Here is a 16,893-nt window from a genome sequence, read left to right as displayed (position 1 = left end):
TTAAGAACTAGTGTTTCAGAAAATAACTCTGGGCTGGATTGGACCATAGTTTGAAAACCCTACAAGATAGAGGAATAATGTATGGAGATATCTTGTTTAGAATTTCACTGCGGACATTTTCTACGCCTAGGCTTTTTTCTGCCCGATGCTTAGTTTGTGAGTTACGACGCAAAATTATCCTAATCGGCTGTCAACCATTTATTCCATTATTATTATTATTATTCATTTCTGATTGGGGGACATGGTTTGACCCGCGATATACCCAATTCCGCGATCAATCGGGGCGCGATATACCGGGTGTTTACTGTACCATGGAATCCATAAACTTTTTTTATATATTACTATTATTAAAGTTATTTTCTATTTTCATTATATTTTTATTTAAAAAAAAAAAATTTAAAAATAGTTTTAAGTTTTGCGATAATATACCTTTGTTATTACAATACTAGCTACTCTGAGTGTTTATTTTTAGGGATGTGCGGGATCCAGACGCTTCGGGAAAAAAGTCGGGAAAATAGGCTTCCCGAAATGCCGGGCGGGAATTTTATTACTCCCGAATTTTTCGGGAAATTTTTTAAAAATTTACAAATGTTTACTAGTAATGTGAAAATGTTTTCTATCAATTCAAACTGTTTTTACAGCAATATTTTTTATGGATTCGTACATTTTTGAAGGGTTTCCGTACTATTTAAACGCAAAACATCTTTTATAGGTATGCCGATCGTAGCGACAGCTGTGGTGTGCAGTGAATTATGATAATCGTTTACACATATCTAATTAGAATTTAAAAAACGTACATGGAGTACCTTAAATATTGTATGCGTTCATAAATATATTTCTTCGAGGGTACAAATTTGCAAGATACGTGAATAGTCAGTTATATAACGTTATTGCCGTCACCATCGAATACTTAACCTAAAACCACTGTGTCATTAGACAAACAAAACACATGCGCAATCCAACCTTTTCGCCAAAGATAGAAGAAATACTAGACTTGCGTTACATAACGAAGCGTAACCGTTCTCATTACCTGATAGCAGTGGCGATGTAGAGAACTGTATTGGCACTTTGAAAAATATGAAATCACGTAGTTTTACACCACTGCTCACGAGTATCTAAACATCTATGATTTTGCTTTGGGAGAAAAAAATAGTTGTTTACTGTTTAGTTTGGCGGGCTTTGTCGGCTGATGTTACGTTATTAAGGCTTGTGCAAAGTATCTGTTCCTATTTTCGATGCCGTTGTATATTAAAACAAACTAGCAGCCTACAAATAATGGATGTCGCAACAGATCAGCTTGTTACTTGTAAACTTAAAAGTGTTTGGAAGTATATTGAACGTCTGATAGTAAATCCCTGGCAAAGTGTGTGTCGTGTGAAAATTTTTTTGAGATGCGAGCATGGTAGCACGTCTGGCTATAAAAAAAAAGAATTTGAGTATGCTAAAAAATATGAATTCGCCGCTGAAAAAAGGGCAAGTGAAGCAGACAAAAGAAATAGCAGCAAAAAAACAACTAACTTTGCAAGAAACGTTTAAATGGCCATCTTCTCATATTATAATTAAAAATTTGCTTTTTTATTTTATTTTCCCGATCCCGTCCCGTTTCCCGCGGGAATAATTAATTTTTCCCGAAAATTTCCCGCAGTACAAAAACCTATTCCCGCACACCCCTAGTTATTTTCATACTAAAGGGATTTTTTCAAGTTTTTCGGGCAGATTAGCCATTTTGCGTACCGGTACGCCTATATGGTGTTATCGGCCAGAAAAACAGCTGCGTACTAGTACGCTTGTAGATGCAAATGGGTTAAAAAGAGTGGTAAACTTTCAAAGCCGAATTTTGATGCGACGTTTTCGTAGGACATTGTCGTGAAAAGTTTCCGACGCGAAAGGTACGGACAACTCGGTACTCGGCCAAAGAGATATGAAGAGAGCACTAAGCTTCATTATGTTTCTGGGCTTGGTTTTCGTTCTCTCTTTGTACAATGATTCGTTCCCCTGTCCAAAAAATAAAATATAACCGAGAGAGATTGATGAAATGAAAGAATAAGACAAGAGTGTGCGCGTGCGCTTGTTTCAGAAAATAGGTTTATGTATCCTATAGTCAGCTGTTAAGTGCCTTGAATTTTTACATTTTGCTAACAGCATGCTCCATTCCTCTTGGTTCAAACAAGAAGCATAGAGAGCGCTGTTGAGACAGTCCCTGCATTTCCCGCATGGATAGCGCTACCTGTTACGAATTTCATATTTTCTTCAGAGATTTGGTGTGTTTCTAATGGCAAGAATTGTTTGAAGAAACAGTAACATGCACAGTTTATCTATATGGTTTGAGTATTTCAACAGTGAGTAATATTTATTATTAATCATTATTGATTTATCAATAATTATAAATATTATGAGCAGTTATTTTGAAGTGAGTAATAATTTTCTTAATTCATGTTTGTTGATTTTTTTAGAAAATTGTCTTCTTTCTTTCTCTCTCTGCTGTTTTACACCTTACGATGAGTCCACGTTTGAATTGCCAAAAAAAAAATTCAATTCTGTCACGTGTACTGAGTTACATGTGCTCCTTTCCCCCCTTCCGTCTACGACATAGGCTGGCGGCACAGCCTTGCTGGGCTCATGTGATGTGCAAAGCTTCAGAAAAGATGAGCGATTTGAAAACTGCTCAAGGTATCAGAGTGGTGTCTGTTTATATAAAAGCATCTAAGAATAAACTGAGGGCTGATGAGTAGTTATGTTTCCATTTTTTTGATTTAAAAATTTTTTTTTTAGAGCGGAATCAGCTAAAACTTGTGTTTCAGAATAATGTTTAAGCATGAAAAACACCCAGTACATATTCTATAAAGCAGTCAAAAGGGACTTGCATTACATCTTTATCTTAATTACTCCTTCATGTATTATGTTCACCACTCAAATCTCATAGTTGTCCCGTTTACGGTGAGAAGACTGCACACCAAACCAGAGCCTCGCTCTTAGGGGCGATACTGCTCCGTGGAAGCACAAACGAGTGCCGTAATTACATCCTGCCTCACTCGTGACTAGGCAGGCCCCTTTGAAACAACATTCAGAAAGACCTGGGTTCGAATTTCGGTCTTCCCATCCTGATTTTTGTTTTGCCTCCGTTGCTTCCTGTGATCATCCCAGGCGTATGTTGGGATGATGATCTCAAATGACCTCTTTGAGACACGAACCATATGCAAGCGAATAAAAATAATGCTCTGTGGTGACCATCCATAAAACTTTTTCCATAGGAGTTAAATTCTGCACTTCATTCCTTAAGTTTTTTATGGCCTAGTGGTTAAAATACAGTGAAGCACTGAGATTACTCTTCTCAAGGGATCAGGAAAAGAAAAACATGATGCAAAATGAAGGAAACGGTGTAAAATTAATTATTACAGTCAAACCTCATTAATACGAATCCGCATAGTACGAAATTCCCGTTTATGCGAAGTACTTTCACAGTCCCGGAAAATAAAGTATGATTTTCTATGTTATTCAGTACTTTTAATACGTAATACGGTTAATATGAATTACGAAGTTGTTTTGATCCCTTAAGTAGCTGTGAACGGTTAATACGAATTTCACCGCCGAAGTCTAAAGTAAATCGTCTTCATAACCGTCATGTAAACAAACGTTTCTCCAAAGATACATGTATGTATCCTACAGCGCAAAATGGTCGAAAAACAAGATAAAAAGTTCAACTCTAGTGGCGATGTTAGTAACTAAACTAGGAAAGATGCCATGTTGTAAACGGAAAACGAAAAGGAAAGAACTCTATACCTTATTAATATTAGTCGTCGGAAGTGTACATACGTAGAAGTTTAAACAATCTATGGAAAATAGTTCTGATATTTTCCATTGTTCACGCACGTGTATCTTAACCTCAATTTTGAGTGTTAGTTGTTTTGTAATATGACTGCGAAACGTAAACGCAACGAACTTACATTGCAAGTTAAAGTTAAAATTATCGAAGATGTAGACAATGGAGAGAGAACGAAAACTGAAATCGCGAGAGAATTTAACATCCCGCAATCGTCGTTGTCGACAATACTAAAAAATCGTGAAAAGATTGAATCGGCTTTTGCGAGTTCGTGCAGATTATCAACAAGAAAAAGAATGCGAGGCCCAAAACATCAAGATATGGAAACTACCTTGTTGCAGTGGTTTTAAGAAATGCGTGCAGCAAACTTGCCAATTTCTGGACCTATGATTCAGAAGAAGGCAGACTACCTAGCATTGAGGTTAGGAATTTCAGACTTCAAGTTCAGCAATGGTTGGCTACAACGGTTTAAGGATCGCAACAATCTTGTTGGCAAAACTATGTGTAGGGAGTCGGCAGCAGTAGATACGACCAAAGTTAAATGTGGTAAACAATGCCTATAAGTAAAAGATAGTGCAAACCAGAATTGATGGTTTTTTAAACCAAATGTTTGAATAGAAAATGTGTCATGAATGCAAGTTTATTGAAGTTTGTATTATGATTTATTCTGTAAGTGTTGCATTGTGTTTGTTTTCTTCAGTGTTTACATATTGTCATGCATGTAGTGAAGCCAGCTTATACTACCAACGGTGTGTATAATTTTCTTTATAATTGTAAATATAGGCATTTAAAGTTCAATCAATTTTTTTGTCATGATATCCCAATAGTTTGGTTAATACAAACCCTCGTTATTACAAAGTGCTAAAATTATGGTCCCTTCAGGTTTGTAATAATGAGGTTTGACTGTACTGGATTAGCATTACATGGGACCGCATAAAAATAAGGTGAAATTCAGGAAAATATAAAATCTAACATTTTTTAAAAGAAAGTATTGGAAAGTACTTCAAAGTTTATTTTAATGTTTCTGTGGGGGATTTAATTTAATCCATGTTGTTTCCTTCAATAGTTTCTGTTGTATACTTTGAGTAAATTTTTGTTGTTTAGAAAGAGTTTTTTTTTTGTAGGCATCAGCGAGAAGGAAGTTCCCGCCCAGAAAGCCACGACTCCGACGACCGGAGCGAATCGCGTCAGCTCCGAGTCGCAGGAGGTGGTTCTCAGGCGGACGCAAAGTTTCGAGGCGGACGAGAAGTGAGTGCTTATCTCCCAGTCTCGGCGGTACTCGCACTAACACGTAACATGGTAGCGTACGCGTCGGCTTCTCGCGTGCGCTACCGAAGGGTGCCTCTTCATCGATAGTTGCTGGTTAGTTCAGAGTGATACAGCATAGGTGTCCCACTGTGGATGTTGTACTAGAGTTAGGAAAGAATTCATGAGCTGAATTTTGTAGAGAAACTATACTTCGTGAAACATTGACTACCTATCAAAATCGGCTTACACTAAGTGAATACCCACTTCCTTTTTACTTTTCTAATTCTTTATTTACCTGGAAAAGTAATAAAGGGACAGTTAGTACAGTATTTACCCGCATATGGATTACAGATTTTATTCTGATATTTGTTTAATGAAATGTACTGCGATTAGTGTGAGAATTTTCCATTTTGCAGGGTTCGTACGGTCCTGGAATGTCCTGGAACTTTTACCATGTCCTTAAAAGGTCTTGAAAAGTCCTTGAATTCAATCCAGTCCTTGGAAAGTCCTTGAATTTTCAGGTAACATAATATTCCAGTTAGTTTCCCATCGTTAAAATCCTAGCTTAGGAATACAAAACCATAATTTGTTTCTTATTTCTAGAATATAATTTGCTTGACGTGAACAGACGATAACCGAGTGAATTTTCGTAAAAAAAAAAAATGGATTTGGGAATTTCTCGTGTTCTATTGGCAACGACATTTATCGGTTATGGTGCGTAATAATGCTTTGCGTAACTGTGTTATTGGATATAGTTTGGTACACAAGAGTAAATGTGGTATCGCGTGGTAGTTGTGGTATCGATTTTTAAAATATGCAGGATAAATATGGTATAGTATGGTAAATGTGGTACAAACAAAAGAAGTTAGATGCAAGATGGTGGTTTTGCTTTGTACTTTTTCCGGATTTACATGCTTCTGTAATTGTATGGCATTGTCGGAGTGATTGGAAAGGGAAAAGTGTTATTTCTAGAAATGTTTTAATATCAGTTCCGACTTCGTTTTTAGTTTATACTTCCTACGAGTTGCGAAAAGATTTTTTTGCCGGCTTTGATATTTGCATCAAATAGCCTATTTGTTTGCATTTTGATTTAATTTTTGCGGCTGTCGTATGTAAAAACTACATTTTTTCACACTTTCTCTTATTATTTTCCTTCAACGTGTTTGATAGTGCTTTTGGTGTTTTTATGTACCTATGCAACTTGAGAGATACTGTTAACATTTTTTCTCAAAATGCCTGGAAACTGTACTTTTAACAATTTGTGGTTACGTAACCCAAAATTCAGTAAATGGCTACAAAAAACGACTGATAGAAATAAAGCCAAATGTGTTTTATGTAGTAGTGTTTTCGATATCAGTAACATGGGTGTATCGGCGTTAACGAGTCATATGGGTGGGAAGAAACATGTCGCTCTGGCAAGTGAGAAGCCAAAACTTGGAATACAAGTATATCTCGGTGGTAAACAGCCTTCACAAGATGGCCAATCTACAAGTTTAGCAGTCGTGAAACCAGATATCCAGAATTCTCAAGATCAGCAGGTAGGCCTGATTAGTTCTTTTATTACTGGCCAGGACACTTTAAAAGCAGAAATTCTGTGGGCCCTTAAAGTATGCAGTAACCATTTTTCATACAAGTCCTGTGAGGATATTGGGCCCTTGTTCAGACAAATGTTTCCTGATAGCAGTGTTGCCAAAGGCTTTTCGTTGGGAGAAATAAAGTGTGCCTATATGTGTTGTTTTGGGATAGCACCTTATTTTAGGTCCTTACTCATGGAAAAAATTCGAAAGGAAGATTCGTATGTTCTGCTTTTTGACGAGAGTGTTAACCGAAAACTTCATCAGAAGCAATTGGATTACCATATTAGATATTGGGATACCGACAAAGTCGTCTCATGCTATATGCACTCTAGTTTCTTGGGACATGCAACTGCAGAAGACATGTTTAGTTCGTATGAAAAACTCAGTTCTGAAATTTTTCTTCCCAGCATGCCTTTACTGCAGCTCTCCATGGATGGTCCAAATGTCAATTGGAAATTTTACGACATGGTTTGTGATCAACTGAAGAAAGACACAAATAAAACAGTGATACAAACTGGCAGTTGTGGGTTACACATACTTCATGGTGCATTTAAGTATGGATCAGTTTCATCTACCTGGGATGTGGAGAGAATTTTGTCAAGTATGTATTATCTTTTTAAGGACTCTCCAGCTAGGAGGGAAGATTATGTGAATGTGACCAGTAGTACTCTTTTTCCTTTAAAATTTTGTGCTGTTAGGTGGATAGAGAATTCGATAGTTGCAGCTCGTGCTATTGAAATGTGGCCTCATATGCTCAAGTATGTAAAGTCTGTAACAGACAAAAATGTTCCCAACCCCAACACCAAATCTTTCATGGCCATCAAAGAAGCGGCAGCTGACCCACTCAAGCCTGTAAAACTGCTAGTATTTCAGTCAATTGCCAAAGAAGTGGAACCATTTTTGATAGCATATCAAACTGATAAGCCAGTTCTGCCATTTTTAGGGAAAGATATGTTGAAATTGCTGCGAAGCCTAATGGAAAGGTTTATCAAAGATGATATTATGAAGAATGCAAATTCTTGTGGCAAACTTGTCAGAGTTGAAGTTGCAAAGAAAGAAAACCATTTGCCAGCAACCAAAGTCTATTTAGGATTTGCTGCAGAAAATAGAGTAAAAGATTTGGTTCACAAGAATGTAAGCAAGGATCGTGACATTATACAGTTACGAATGGAATGTCGTGATTTTCTCTTGGAAATTGTGAAAAAGTTGTTGAACAAGTGTCCTTTACAATATTCTGTTGTTAGGAACCTCAGTTGTTTGGACCCTAGAGAAATGAATGACCAAAAAATTTGCACTACCCGGTTTTCATTAGTATTGAAAATTTTGGTAGATGCAGGGCGAGTTGAAGAAACAGACTGCGATGCATTACTTTCAGCTTACAAAGATTTTATTCTGGAGTTTGGTTCGTCATCACAGTTTCGAAATTTCAAACCTGAAGCTGACCGTTTGGATTCATTGTTATTTGGTAGTGCAAACTCTAGTTCCAACTACGTAGGATTATGGTGTGTGATGAAAATGCTGCTGATTTTGTCACATGGACAAGCCTCTGTTGAGAGAGGTTTCTCAGTTAACAGGCAAATTGAAGTAGAAAACATGCATGACCGTACAGTAATTTCGCAGAGAATCATTTGTCAGCATGTTACATCTGTTGGTGGTGTCTCAAATGTAAACATTACAAATGATCTGATAGCTTCAGCAGCAAGCGCACGCCAAAAATGGCAAAGCTTTTTGGAAGAGAAAAGGCGCAAGAAAGAAACAGAACAGCAGAAGTTAAAACGAAAAAATATCACAGATGAAATAGATGAACTCAAGACCAAGAAACAAAGAATCGAAGCAGATATTTGTGAACTCACAAAATCAGCTGATAGGTTCTCTGAACAGGCGGAAGCAACCGGTAGTTTAACCATGGTGTCAAAGTCCAACAGCCTTTGAAGAACAGCCAAAGAAAAATCTGCATCCCTTGCTGAAGTAAACAGACAGTTATGTGAGAAGTTAGAAGAATATAAAAATCACTAAGGTATTGTGTGAATGTTACGTAGGTTTTTAGGTAGGGATTAAATTTAGTAGAAAAACATACTTAACATACTAAAAATACAAAAGCAGAAATAGAAATGTTGCGAAACTAAACTTAATTTGACTTACTTAAGTAAAAATTTGATGTAGCTAATATAATTTATTTTTACTGTGGTCCTTGAAAAATTATTGTACAGTCCTTGAAAAGTCCTTGGAAAGTCCTTGAAAGTTAATTGTAAGTTCCTGTAAGAACCCTGATTTTGGCTTTAAAAAAAATCAACATTGCACTGTTGTGGTTGACTATGCGCTTAAATAACTAGCTTGTGTTGGTTTTTAATCAATTTCAGTAATAAATATATATATATTGTTAAATTACAATATCCCAGCAGTGCGTGCAAGGCATCATGAACTGTGCTTTTGAGCAACGTTTGCCGCCTGTCTGATGGCTACCTGACAAGTGACAGGGCAGTCTGCTGGAGTGCTGGCGCTCTGCAAGAGGGAGAGACTGAAAATAAAGCAGGCGGAGAGCGTAAGAGTGGAAAGCATGTGCTGGGGTGTGTGTGTATGGGGGGGGGGTGTGTGTGTTGTGTGTGGGTGGGTATGGGCATTGAATATATATAACTTATAGAAGTCGCGAGGGGATACGATTTATTCTGCCAGTTTTGGAATCAAAACTGAGGTAGTTGCAAGCTCCCCCGCCAGACAGCTCTGCTTTCGAAAAGAAGGCACTCGTGGTTAGTGTCTCCCACGCTAGAGCGCTATAGTATCGCTTGTCTCAAGGTCGCGCGCGTATTATCTCTCTCTCTCTCTCTCTTTCTCTCTCTCTCTCTCTCTCTCTCTCTCTCTCTATCTCTCTCTATCTTTTGTATTTTGTTTCCGTTGCTGTGTGGAGGGCCAGCGCATTGACAAGGCGGAAGGTTATGCTCGTCAAAACGATACGTAAATATATTGAACACAAATGTATTTTGTTTAAAGAACCGAAAGCAAAAAAATATTTCTTGAAATATTACACAATTATTTAAAAAGAGCCACATATATCAGTACTTCATTGGTGTTGGATTCCAGATGGTGTAATAAATATTGTATTTGAATAAAAATCGGTCCAATTGGAAATAAAATAAATATTTTATTCGCCAAATTAATTAAAGTACCTCATAGAATCCACTTTAATATAAATTCAACCAAATGTATGCAAAGAGGAAATTATAAAATACCAGACACTGTTATATAAATAGCTGATCAGTGTAAATCTGTGCACGAACTTAGTCATGCATTAATAAAAACTTTAGTAAGCTCTAACACAAGAAACTCGTTTTTATCGGGGGAAAATATTGTATGTTAAAGAAATAACTAAACAGTAAACATGTACATACATAATATTTATGTTCGCATACGTGCAGTGAATATTATTTTGCAGTGATAAATTAATATTTTATTAACATGGCTAGATCTAAAAAACAGTTTATACAAAATTTTAAAAATATTTACTACCTATACTTTTCAGAAGTAAAGTTGGTTTGTAAATTCTCCTTCAGGAGCATTATAAAACACAGTGCATTAAATTGCGTTTCAAGTCAAATAAAAAAAAATTAAAAATGGGTGGAAGTAAAATAAAAATACCACAAACAAATGATTATACGTACTATTTTATCATCTTTATAATTTACAAATAATGAGGGCCCAGTAACTTTGAGTTAAGTTGGTGTATAAAACTCTAGCGAAAAACAGTTCTCTGTGTTCTAGAGTTGTTTGAAGAGTTTATTTACATGCACAAAAACTTTCAATGTAAAAAAAGCCACATAATCATCCTACCATAGTAGGTGACATTTTTGACAGTTCGTACAACGAAATTTGTGACTTTGACATATGAATTATATGAAGCATTAAGAATTTGTGAAGCAATAAACAAAACTAACACATATTCATGTAGTGCAAGACTAGCTAATCATGTATTAATAACTTTTGTTTATTTTACAGTAAAATATTCAGCGGCCAAAGACTTAATCCGTTGCAATAAATGTAATCTAAAGCCATCTTAAGTGAAACAAACTGTGGCTAAATGAGGCCCAGTAATTTTGAGCGAAATTGTAATCGTGCAAGTTCCCATGTACCACAGCTGTATTTACCTTATATTATATGTATATGCATAATAAATTTAAAGATCACTTAACAACTTAAAAATAAATAAAACAGAGTAAAATATAAATTTCAAAGAATTATTTCATTCTAAATATCAGTATATAAAACTCTTCCATTGCGTATACATTTTTTTAACTTTTACTTCCGTACATTCTTAACGATACGAAACATGCACAATGCCATCTAATGACATTTAACAAAACTATTGTGTTATTGTCCCTAGGTATTCGTTACGTATACGTTTTATACGTTAAGTAAAATAATCTCATTAGTAAGTACTATTTTTACAACATTAACTAATGTAAAATATTTCATTGTCGAGCTTTAGCAAACGATTTACACACGTGCGATCACTGACACGTATAGAGGAAAGTTTATAAATCAATGACTCGTTAGAAAATGTACGTGTTTGTTTCATCATCTGTGAAATATGTAAAAATATGATCGTGTAAAACGCAGAGGAATAATCAACTGTCATATGTCAGGACTGAGATTATTTGTCAGAAACGTTTGTTGAAAGCTTTCAAACTAGCAATAGTTCTAATGAGGGAATAAATAGCCGAGTCAAAATATGCTAACATTTCGCTTGTACTCGAATTAAATCCGATATTTTTGTTACACTTTGCACGTATTCAGTAGTGTCCAGGGGAATTAAAATCAAAAGTCATGATGAATAGGAAGTGAGGTAGTCAGAAACTAGAAAGGATTATAAAAAAAGGCATTTGTTTTTTATTTTTAAAAAAATATCTCGTAAATGAGTAACCTTAAAAGAAAAAAGGTTTTAATAAAAAAATGAAAGAGTATTAAAAATCCTATAAAAATTATTTTCACTTTTTCATTTCTATAATATTGTTTGAGATAGTTTCACTTAAAAAATGAGTTTTTTTATTTATCTCAAACCTTTTTCCTATAGCAACTGACCTATATATTTGTGAACCGTGCCTCTTGTATGCCAAATGCTGTCACTTGACTTTACAAAACATGTTTAAGCTAGAGTCCATGATGACCCCAGAATTAAACATTTTTACATGCCAGGGTTACTTCTCAAAGAAAAGAACTGATAGCGTTTGGTCAGACAGACCACAGAACAGACTTAAATGCGTAACATGAAAATTGTTGGAAGCCTCACACGAGGACGAGGATTCACTGACAAGTTCTTGAGAGAGTGGATCTTGGGGATGACTGCATTTGCATCTGCTCATCATTGAAGAGTTATGCGCTACTCATTTTATATCTTTGAACAACTAGATTTCTGACAATATCGAAGAAGTAGGGATGCAACAGATTAATATAAGATCTCTGCTTAGCTAAATAATCACCCACCATTTCCTGGAACACAACAAATCATCTATATAGCAAATGGACTAGTAGGGGATGCCACAGTTACCTTTTTCAATGCTATAGTAATTGGCGAGCAATCAATACAGAATAATGTTGGAAAAATTCTAATCAAGCATTGTCACGAAAAGATCAAGCTCTCCCTCGGGCGAATATTAGCTACACTATTACATTCAATTGTAATAGCTCATTTATCATTTGTTAGTTTTCCAGAGGATAACGATAAGTGAAGAAAAATAGGATGACTTGATCATGTATATGCAGTATGAGTTGGCTCCATTTCATTTAGCTCTCTTTGACGAAGCTGGGATACGCAAAACCAAGAAAGCAACCCTGTACATGTTTTATGTGACGAGGGAGAATTTGGACTTGGAGAACCCTGACTTTGTTCTTAATGGTGGATTCTTACTACACAGTCATATAGCCGATAAGAGGTACTGATTCCTCTATTTGCCCAAAATATGTCAATTACATTATCATTTCCTATTTATCATGACTGTTGATGTGACGTTCCGTGCAGACCACTGAACAATTGAAACACAAAATCATAAACATCGGATTGAATTTGAGCGCAAAATATACTTTGACTGGGCTAAAAGTCTATAACACCTCGTGTTTAAATGCGTACCTAATTTTTAGAATCTCAATATAAGTGTCTTCCAGGTGAATTTTTTTTCTGGATACATAATAAAATATTTTTGAATTTAAATTGTTCATAACTTAAGTAATAACGGTAGAATTCAAAGTATTTTAAACAGTTTTATCTACTTAAAAAAAGTACGGAGGTGGTTGTGTGGACCAATGTTTACCACGTTTTTGTTTTTATTTTTGTATAAAACAAAAGTTCGAACTTAGGTTTTTCTTACACTAATCCACTTAAAAAGTATGTTCTCTGGTAAATAAACGCAAAATTTTTCACATGACGTTTTTTGACAGCGATCATTAAGCTACTAACATCTTAATATTGTAAAGTAATAAACAAAAAAATACTAATGCAGCTGCAGTCTATCTACTCACAAATAATTAATTGTTTAGTTATTTATTAAGCACATTTTGCTATCTATCTTAAAATTTTGTTGAAACGCTTGCCAAACAAATGCATTTTATGACAGACGACGTGGGTAATAATTGGCTAAAACTTTGCGTTTATTAAAATTTACATCGAAAATTAACTAGCGTTCACTCGGTTTTAGTCAAAATAATGAAATTAAAAATATGTGGTTGCTGTAATATAATTAGTTTTTTAAAGTAATTAAAACGTGGATATTTTAAATATAATAGAAAATAATTCTTTACTAATTCATATTAAATAATTAGGACTTTCCTCGCATACTTGCGTCAACTTTTTTTTTACACAGTATATAACTGATAAATAATGTAAAACAAAATTGGCAAGTTATAATTCACAACTTCCCTGTCATTATTTTTCACTGGAAAACGGAACATTGATGTGCCTTGTGAACCGATCCTCGTATTCTGACAACCCGTGTACGCACATTTATTACCCTTCAGCATGTCTGAAATTATAAAATTATCAATGCGAAATAAAGTTAAAATAAGTAGGTATTTAACTTTTAAATTAAATCATATTTTAAACTCAACACGGACTGAAGGCCTGATACAAAGTTCTTAGGAGCTAATTTTCACGTTACTAGGGTACACAATCCCTCGATACAGTGATCCCAGTAACTGTCTTCTCCCGGGGTTTCGTGGCTCTCAAAGGCAGTGGTAAGGAATACTTATCGTCAAGGTCGCCGAACGGTGCTGATACCAGCTTCCCGTATATGGGAGGGTGACTGGCTGGTTAACCTAGTACGCCCTAAGACCGCTAGGGGCGTGCGCTGTCGATACCCAGCGATTGAAGCGATCGCAGCGGCGGAGCTTGGAACTACAACAATTCTTCTGCGAAACCGGACAGAAAATTTAACCTGGGCTCGCGACTTCTATACATTATATATATTCAATGGTATGGGTGTGTGTGTATTCATGCAGCAGTGATTATGGTTCTCCATTCCTCCCTTCCTCAACGTTGTAAATGTCCAATAAACTGGCACCTTGCTAGATCATCACGTTTTCTATCTGGACAGGTTTTTGTGATGCGACTGTGTCCAAAAGTATTGTTTTTGGCATCAGATTGCCTAAACTTTCTGCTGCAACATTTCATTCACGACAGAACTGCTGTAAAGAGCTTGCTTGTTATTATTGAAGAACGATGGTCTTCTCTCTTAGGGAAGACGACAGGTAAAAAAAAAATGACTTGAAGGGGAGGGAAGGTAAACACTTTTCCTTTGTATTTTTTGTTATTGCCATGGCAAGGGGAGAGGGCGGAAGGGCCATAAAAGATGAGAGGAAAAGGACGTTGTGTTTCTTAAGTGGTAATGTGGCAATAAGCTGAGACACGGACCATAAACGCTTCACTTGTATTCTATTGGAGACAGATTTATCAAGCGACTCTTTCCGTGAAAAAGTTAGATTTTTTTGCCCAAAATAAGGATGTGACCCATACGAAGGGGTGATTCATCTGCGTGTAAATACATTTTCGTAAGCATTCTGTAATGCTGTACGGAAAATTTTCTTTTTTAATATTTGGTTGAGTCCAGAATTTTAAATGTCTATAGTAATTTTATAACTAGAGACATGCACTTATGTTATGATGCAAAGTGTTGTTATTTTCCCCTATTTTTTTTTCACTTTTGCATCAATTTTTACCAAAACTATTACATTTTTCTTTTATAAATACCATCTAGCTGCAGTTACCGGTATTGCCCGGGCTGAACAAACGTTAAGGGGACCTTTTTCGAAATCAGATGTAGTCAGTAATTGTCTTCTTAATTTGAATTTCAAGTTTGCAAAATAATTTATATCACTTGCAGATCCCGGCAGATGTTTTTCTGCCAGTGTATTGTTATTTATCTCTATACAGTAGAATCTCGTTATAAAGTACATCAATAAAGCCCCAACTTTTATAGTTAGTAATGAAAGTACTTTATTCTGAAAGTCTATATATTTACCTTTAAAACGTAGTATTTTTGAATTTTTAAAAATAAAGTAGTAGGGGATCATATGTTACATTAGCTTGGAAGCAAATATTTGTAAAACAAGAATTTAAAAAAAAAAAATTTAACTTTATACAGTAGCCTAAATTCTAGGCCTACATGTACAAAATTTATATCTGTTGAACACAAAATGACAAATGGGTTAAACTATTTTGCAGATATGTACATTTATTGGGACAGAATTCCCTTGTTATCTCCTAGGCGAAGTCTCTTGCGACCAGCAGATAAAGATGACTGTTCATACATTTTAATAACTTTTTAGTGATCTTTTATTATTGTTCATAGTGTATTGAGCCACAAACCAAATGACCGTGCCACATCTGCATTTCTCCTTCAATGTGAACTGCTTGAGTTTCTTTTTATCTTTTTGGCCATCCATCCTGATTAAAATATTCAATCAACAATATTGTTTGCCTCGCGCCACGTCAAACTTAAACAAACCTTGCATCCATAGATAACCATAGCGCCGCACTAGTAGCGCGCGTTGCGAGCATGGCTGTGCCAGGCGACATTCCAAATCTTCTTGGCAACACAATTAAAGCGTGTCGGCCATGTTGTGACACAAAACAGTTCAAAACTTAACCTGCATAAATTAACATTGGATTTTTCTATTACGTATATAAGTTGAAATATAATTTTTATTTAACGTTTGTATCTGCGTTAATAAAAACTTTTAAAACGTGCTCTACAAATAACCAAAAGCTGGGGCAGCTAAAAACAAGTCTTGTAGAGGGGCGAGACAGCAATCGATTGTTTAGATCGTCTCGTGCACTAAAGTGTGTGATCCATGGAGGAGGAAGAATGGCACGTTATGCTGTACTATGATTCTATGAATCGTTGAGACATTGTTTGTTTACGTTTTATAGTTGTTAACGATTCTTGAAAGCGATAAAAATTAATCAATGTACATTTATATTAAAGAACTCCTGCGCAAAAAACAATTATGTAAAATTTTCCTGATAACTGGAAAAGAATGGTCGTTGTATTGAAAGGTAGGATACGTTTTTAATGTTAAAGTAAAATATTTTTACATTGTTTACATTGGTGTTTTGAGCGGGAATTTAAAACCATACGTTGAACTGAAAGATACGTTATTCTGAAGTACGTTGTAACGGAATTTCACTGTATATCAAAAAATTGGTGCAATATAGACTCTGTAAAGCACTATAGAAAAAAGCTGTATAATAAAAGATTACTGATAATTGAAAAGATTCAATTATCTAACTACTAATGCTCGGCATGTTTTTTGTTTTGTAATATGTTCAAAGTACCGTGTTTTATCGCATAATTGACGCACATTTTATACTAAAATCAAGTTTGAAAGGGGTGCGATGATCATTAAAAGAAGTATATGCCATTGTTTTAATGGCGTATAAATCGATAGTCACAATCTTAACACCATGCGACCAGCATACTTGCTGTAAGTATGTAAGTATCTATGATGAAGGAGACGTGGTTAAATATATCTGTGATAAAACGTAAATAATTATTTCGGATTTCAGCCGAAATTAGCAGAATTTGTTTTTATAATTTTGTTGGACTAGAATTTATTTTACCTGACTGCAGTTAACAAGAAAAATGCAGGAATAACTCTTATTTAAATATGTAAATATGTGCTCATTCAATCACTAATTTGTAAACACAGTATTTTTAAAAATGATTTTTTTATTGCATTGGATTTTACTTTTAGGTAAAAGTGAAA

General features: G+C 35.3%; 1 protein-coding gene across 12 annotated transcripts in view; it reads left to right on the top strand.

Annotated features, from left to right (window-relative positions):
- LOC134538852 (protein phosphatase 1 regulatory subunit 12A) overlaps positions 1 to 16,893 on the top strand; it is a 177,820-nt gene that overhangs the window by 91,833 nt on the left and 69,094 nt on the right. For all 12 annotated transcript variants that reach the window (XM_063380412.1, XM_063380404.1, XM_063380407.1 and 9 more), the window contains one exon: positions 4,945 to 5,068. In XM_063380412.1, the coding sequence (XP_063236482.1) occupies positions 4,945 to 5,068 (124 nt within the window). The remainder of the gene's footprint in view (positions 1 to 4,944; positions 5,069 to 16,893) is intronic.

Source organism: Bacillus rossius, chromosome 14, assembly GCF_032445375.1.
Source record: "Bacillus rossius redtenbacheri isolate Brsri chromosome 14, Brsri_v3, whole genome shotgun sequence".
Lineage (NCBI taxonomy): Eukaryota > Metazoa > Arthropoda > Insecta > Phasmatodea > Bacillidae > Bacillus > Bacillus rossius.
The sequence above is the reverse complement of the archived record's forward strand: the minus strand, read 5'-3'. Positions and strand labels throughout refer to the sequence as shown.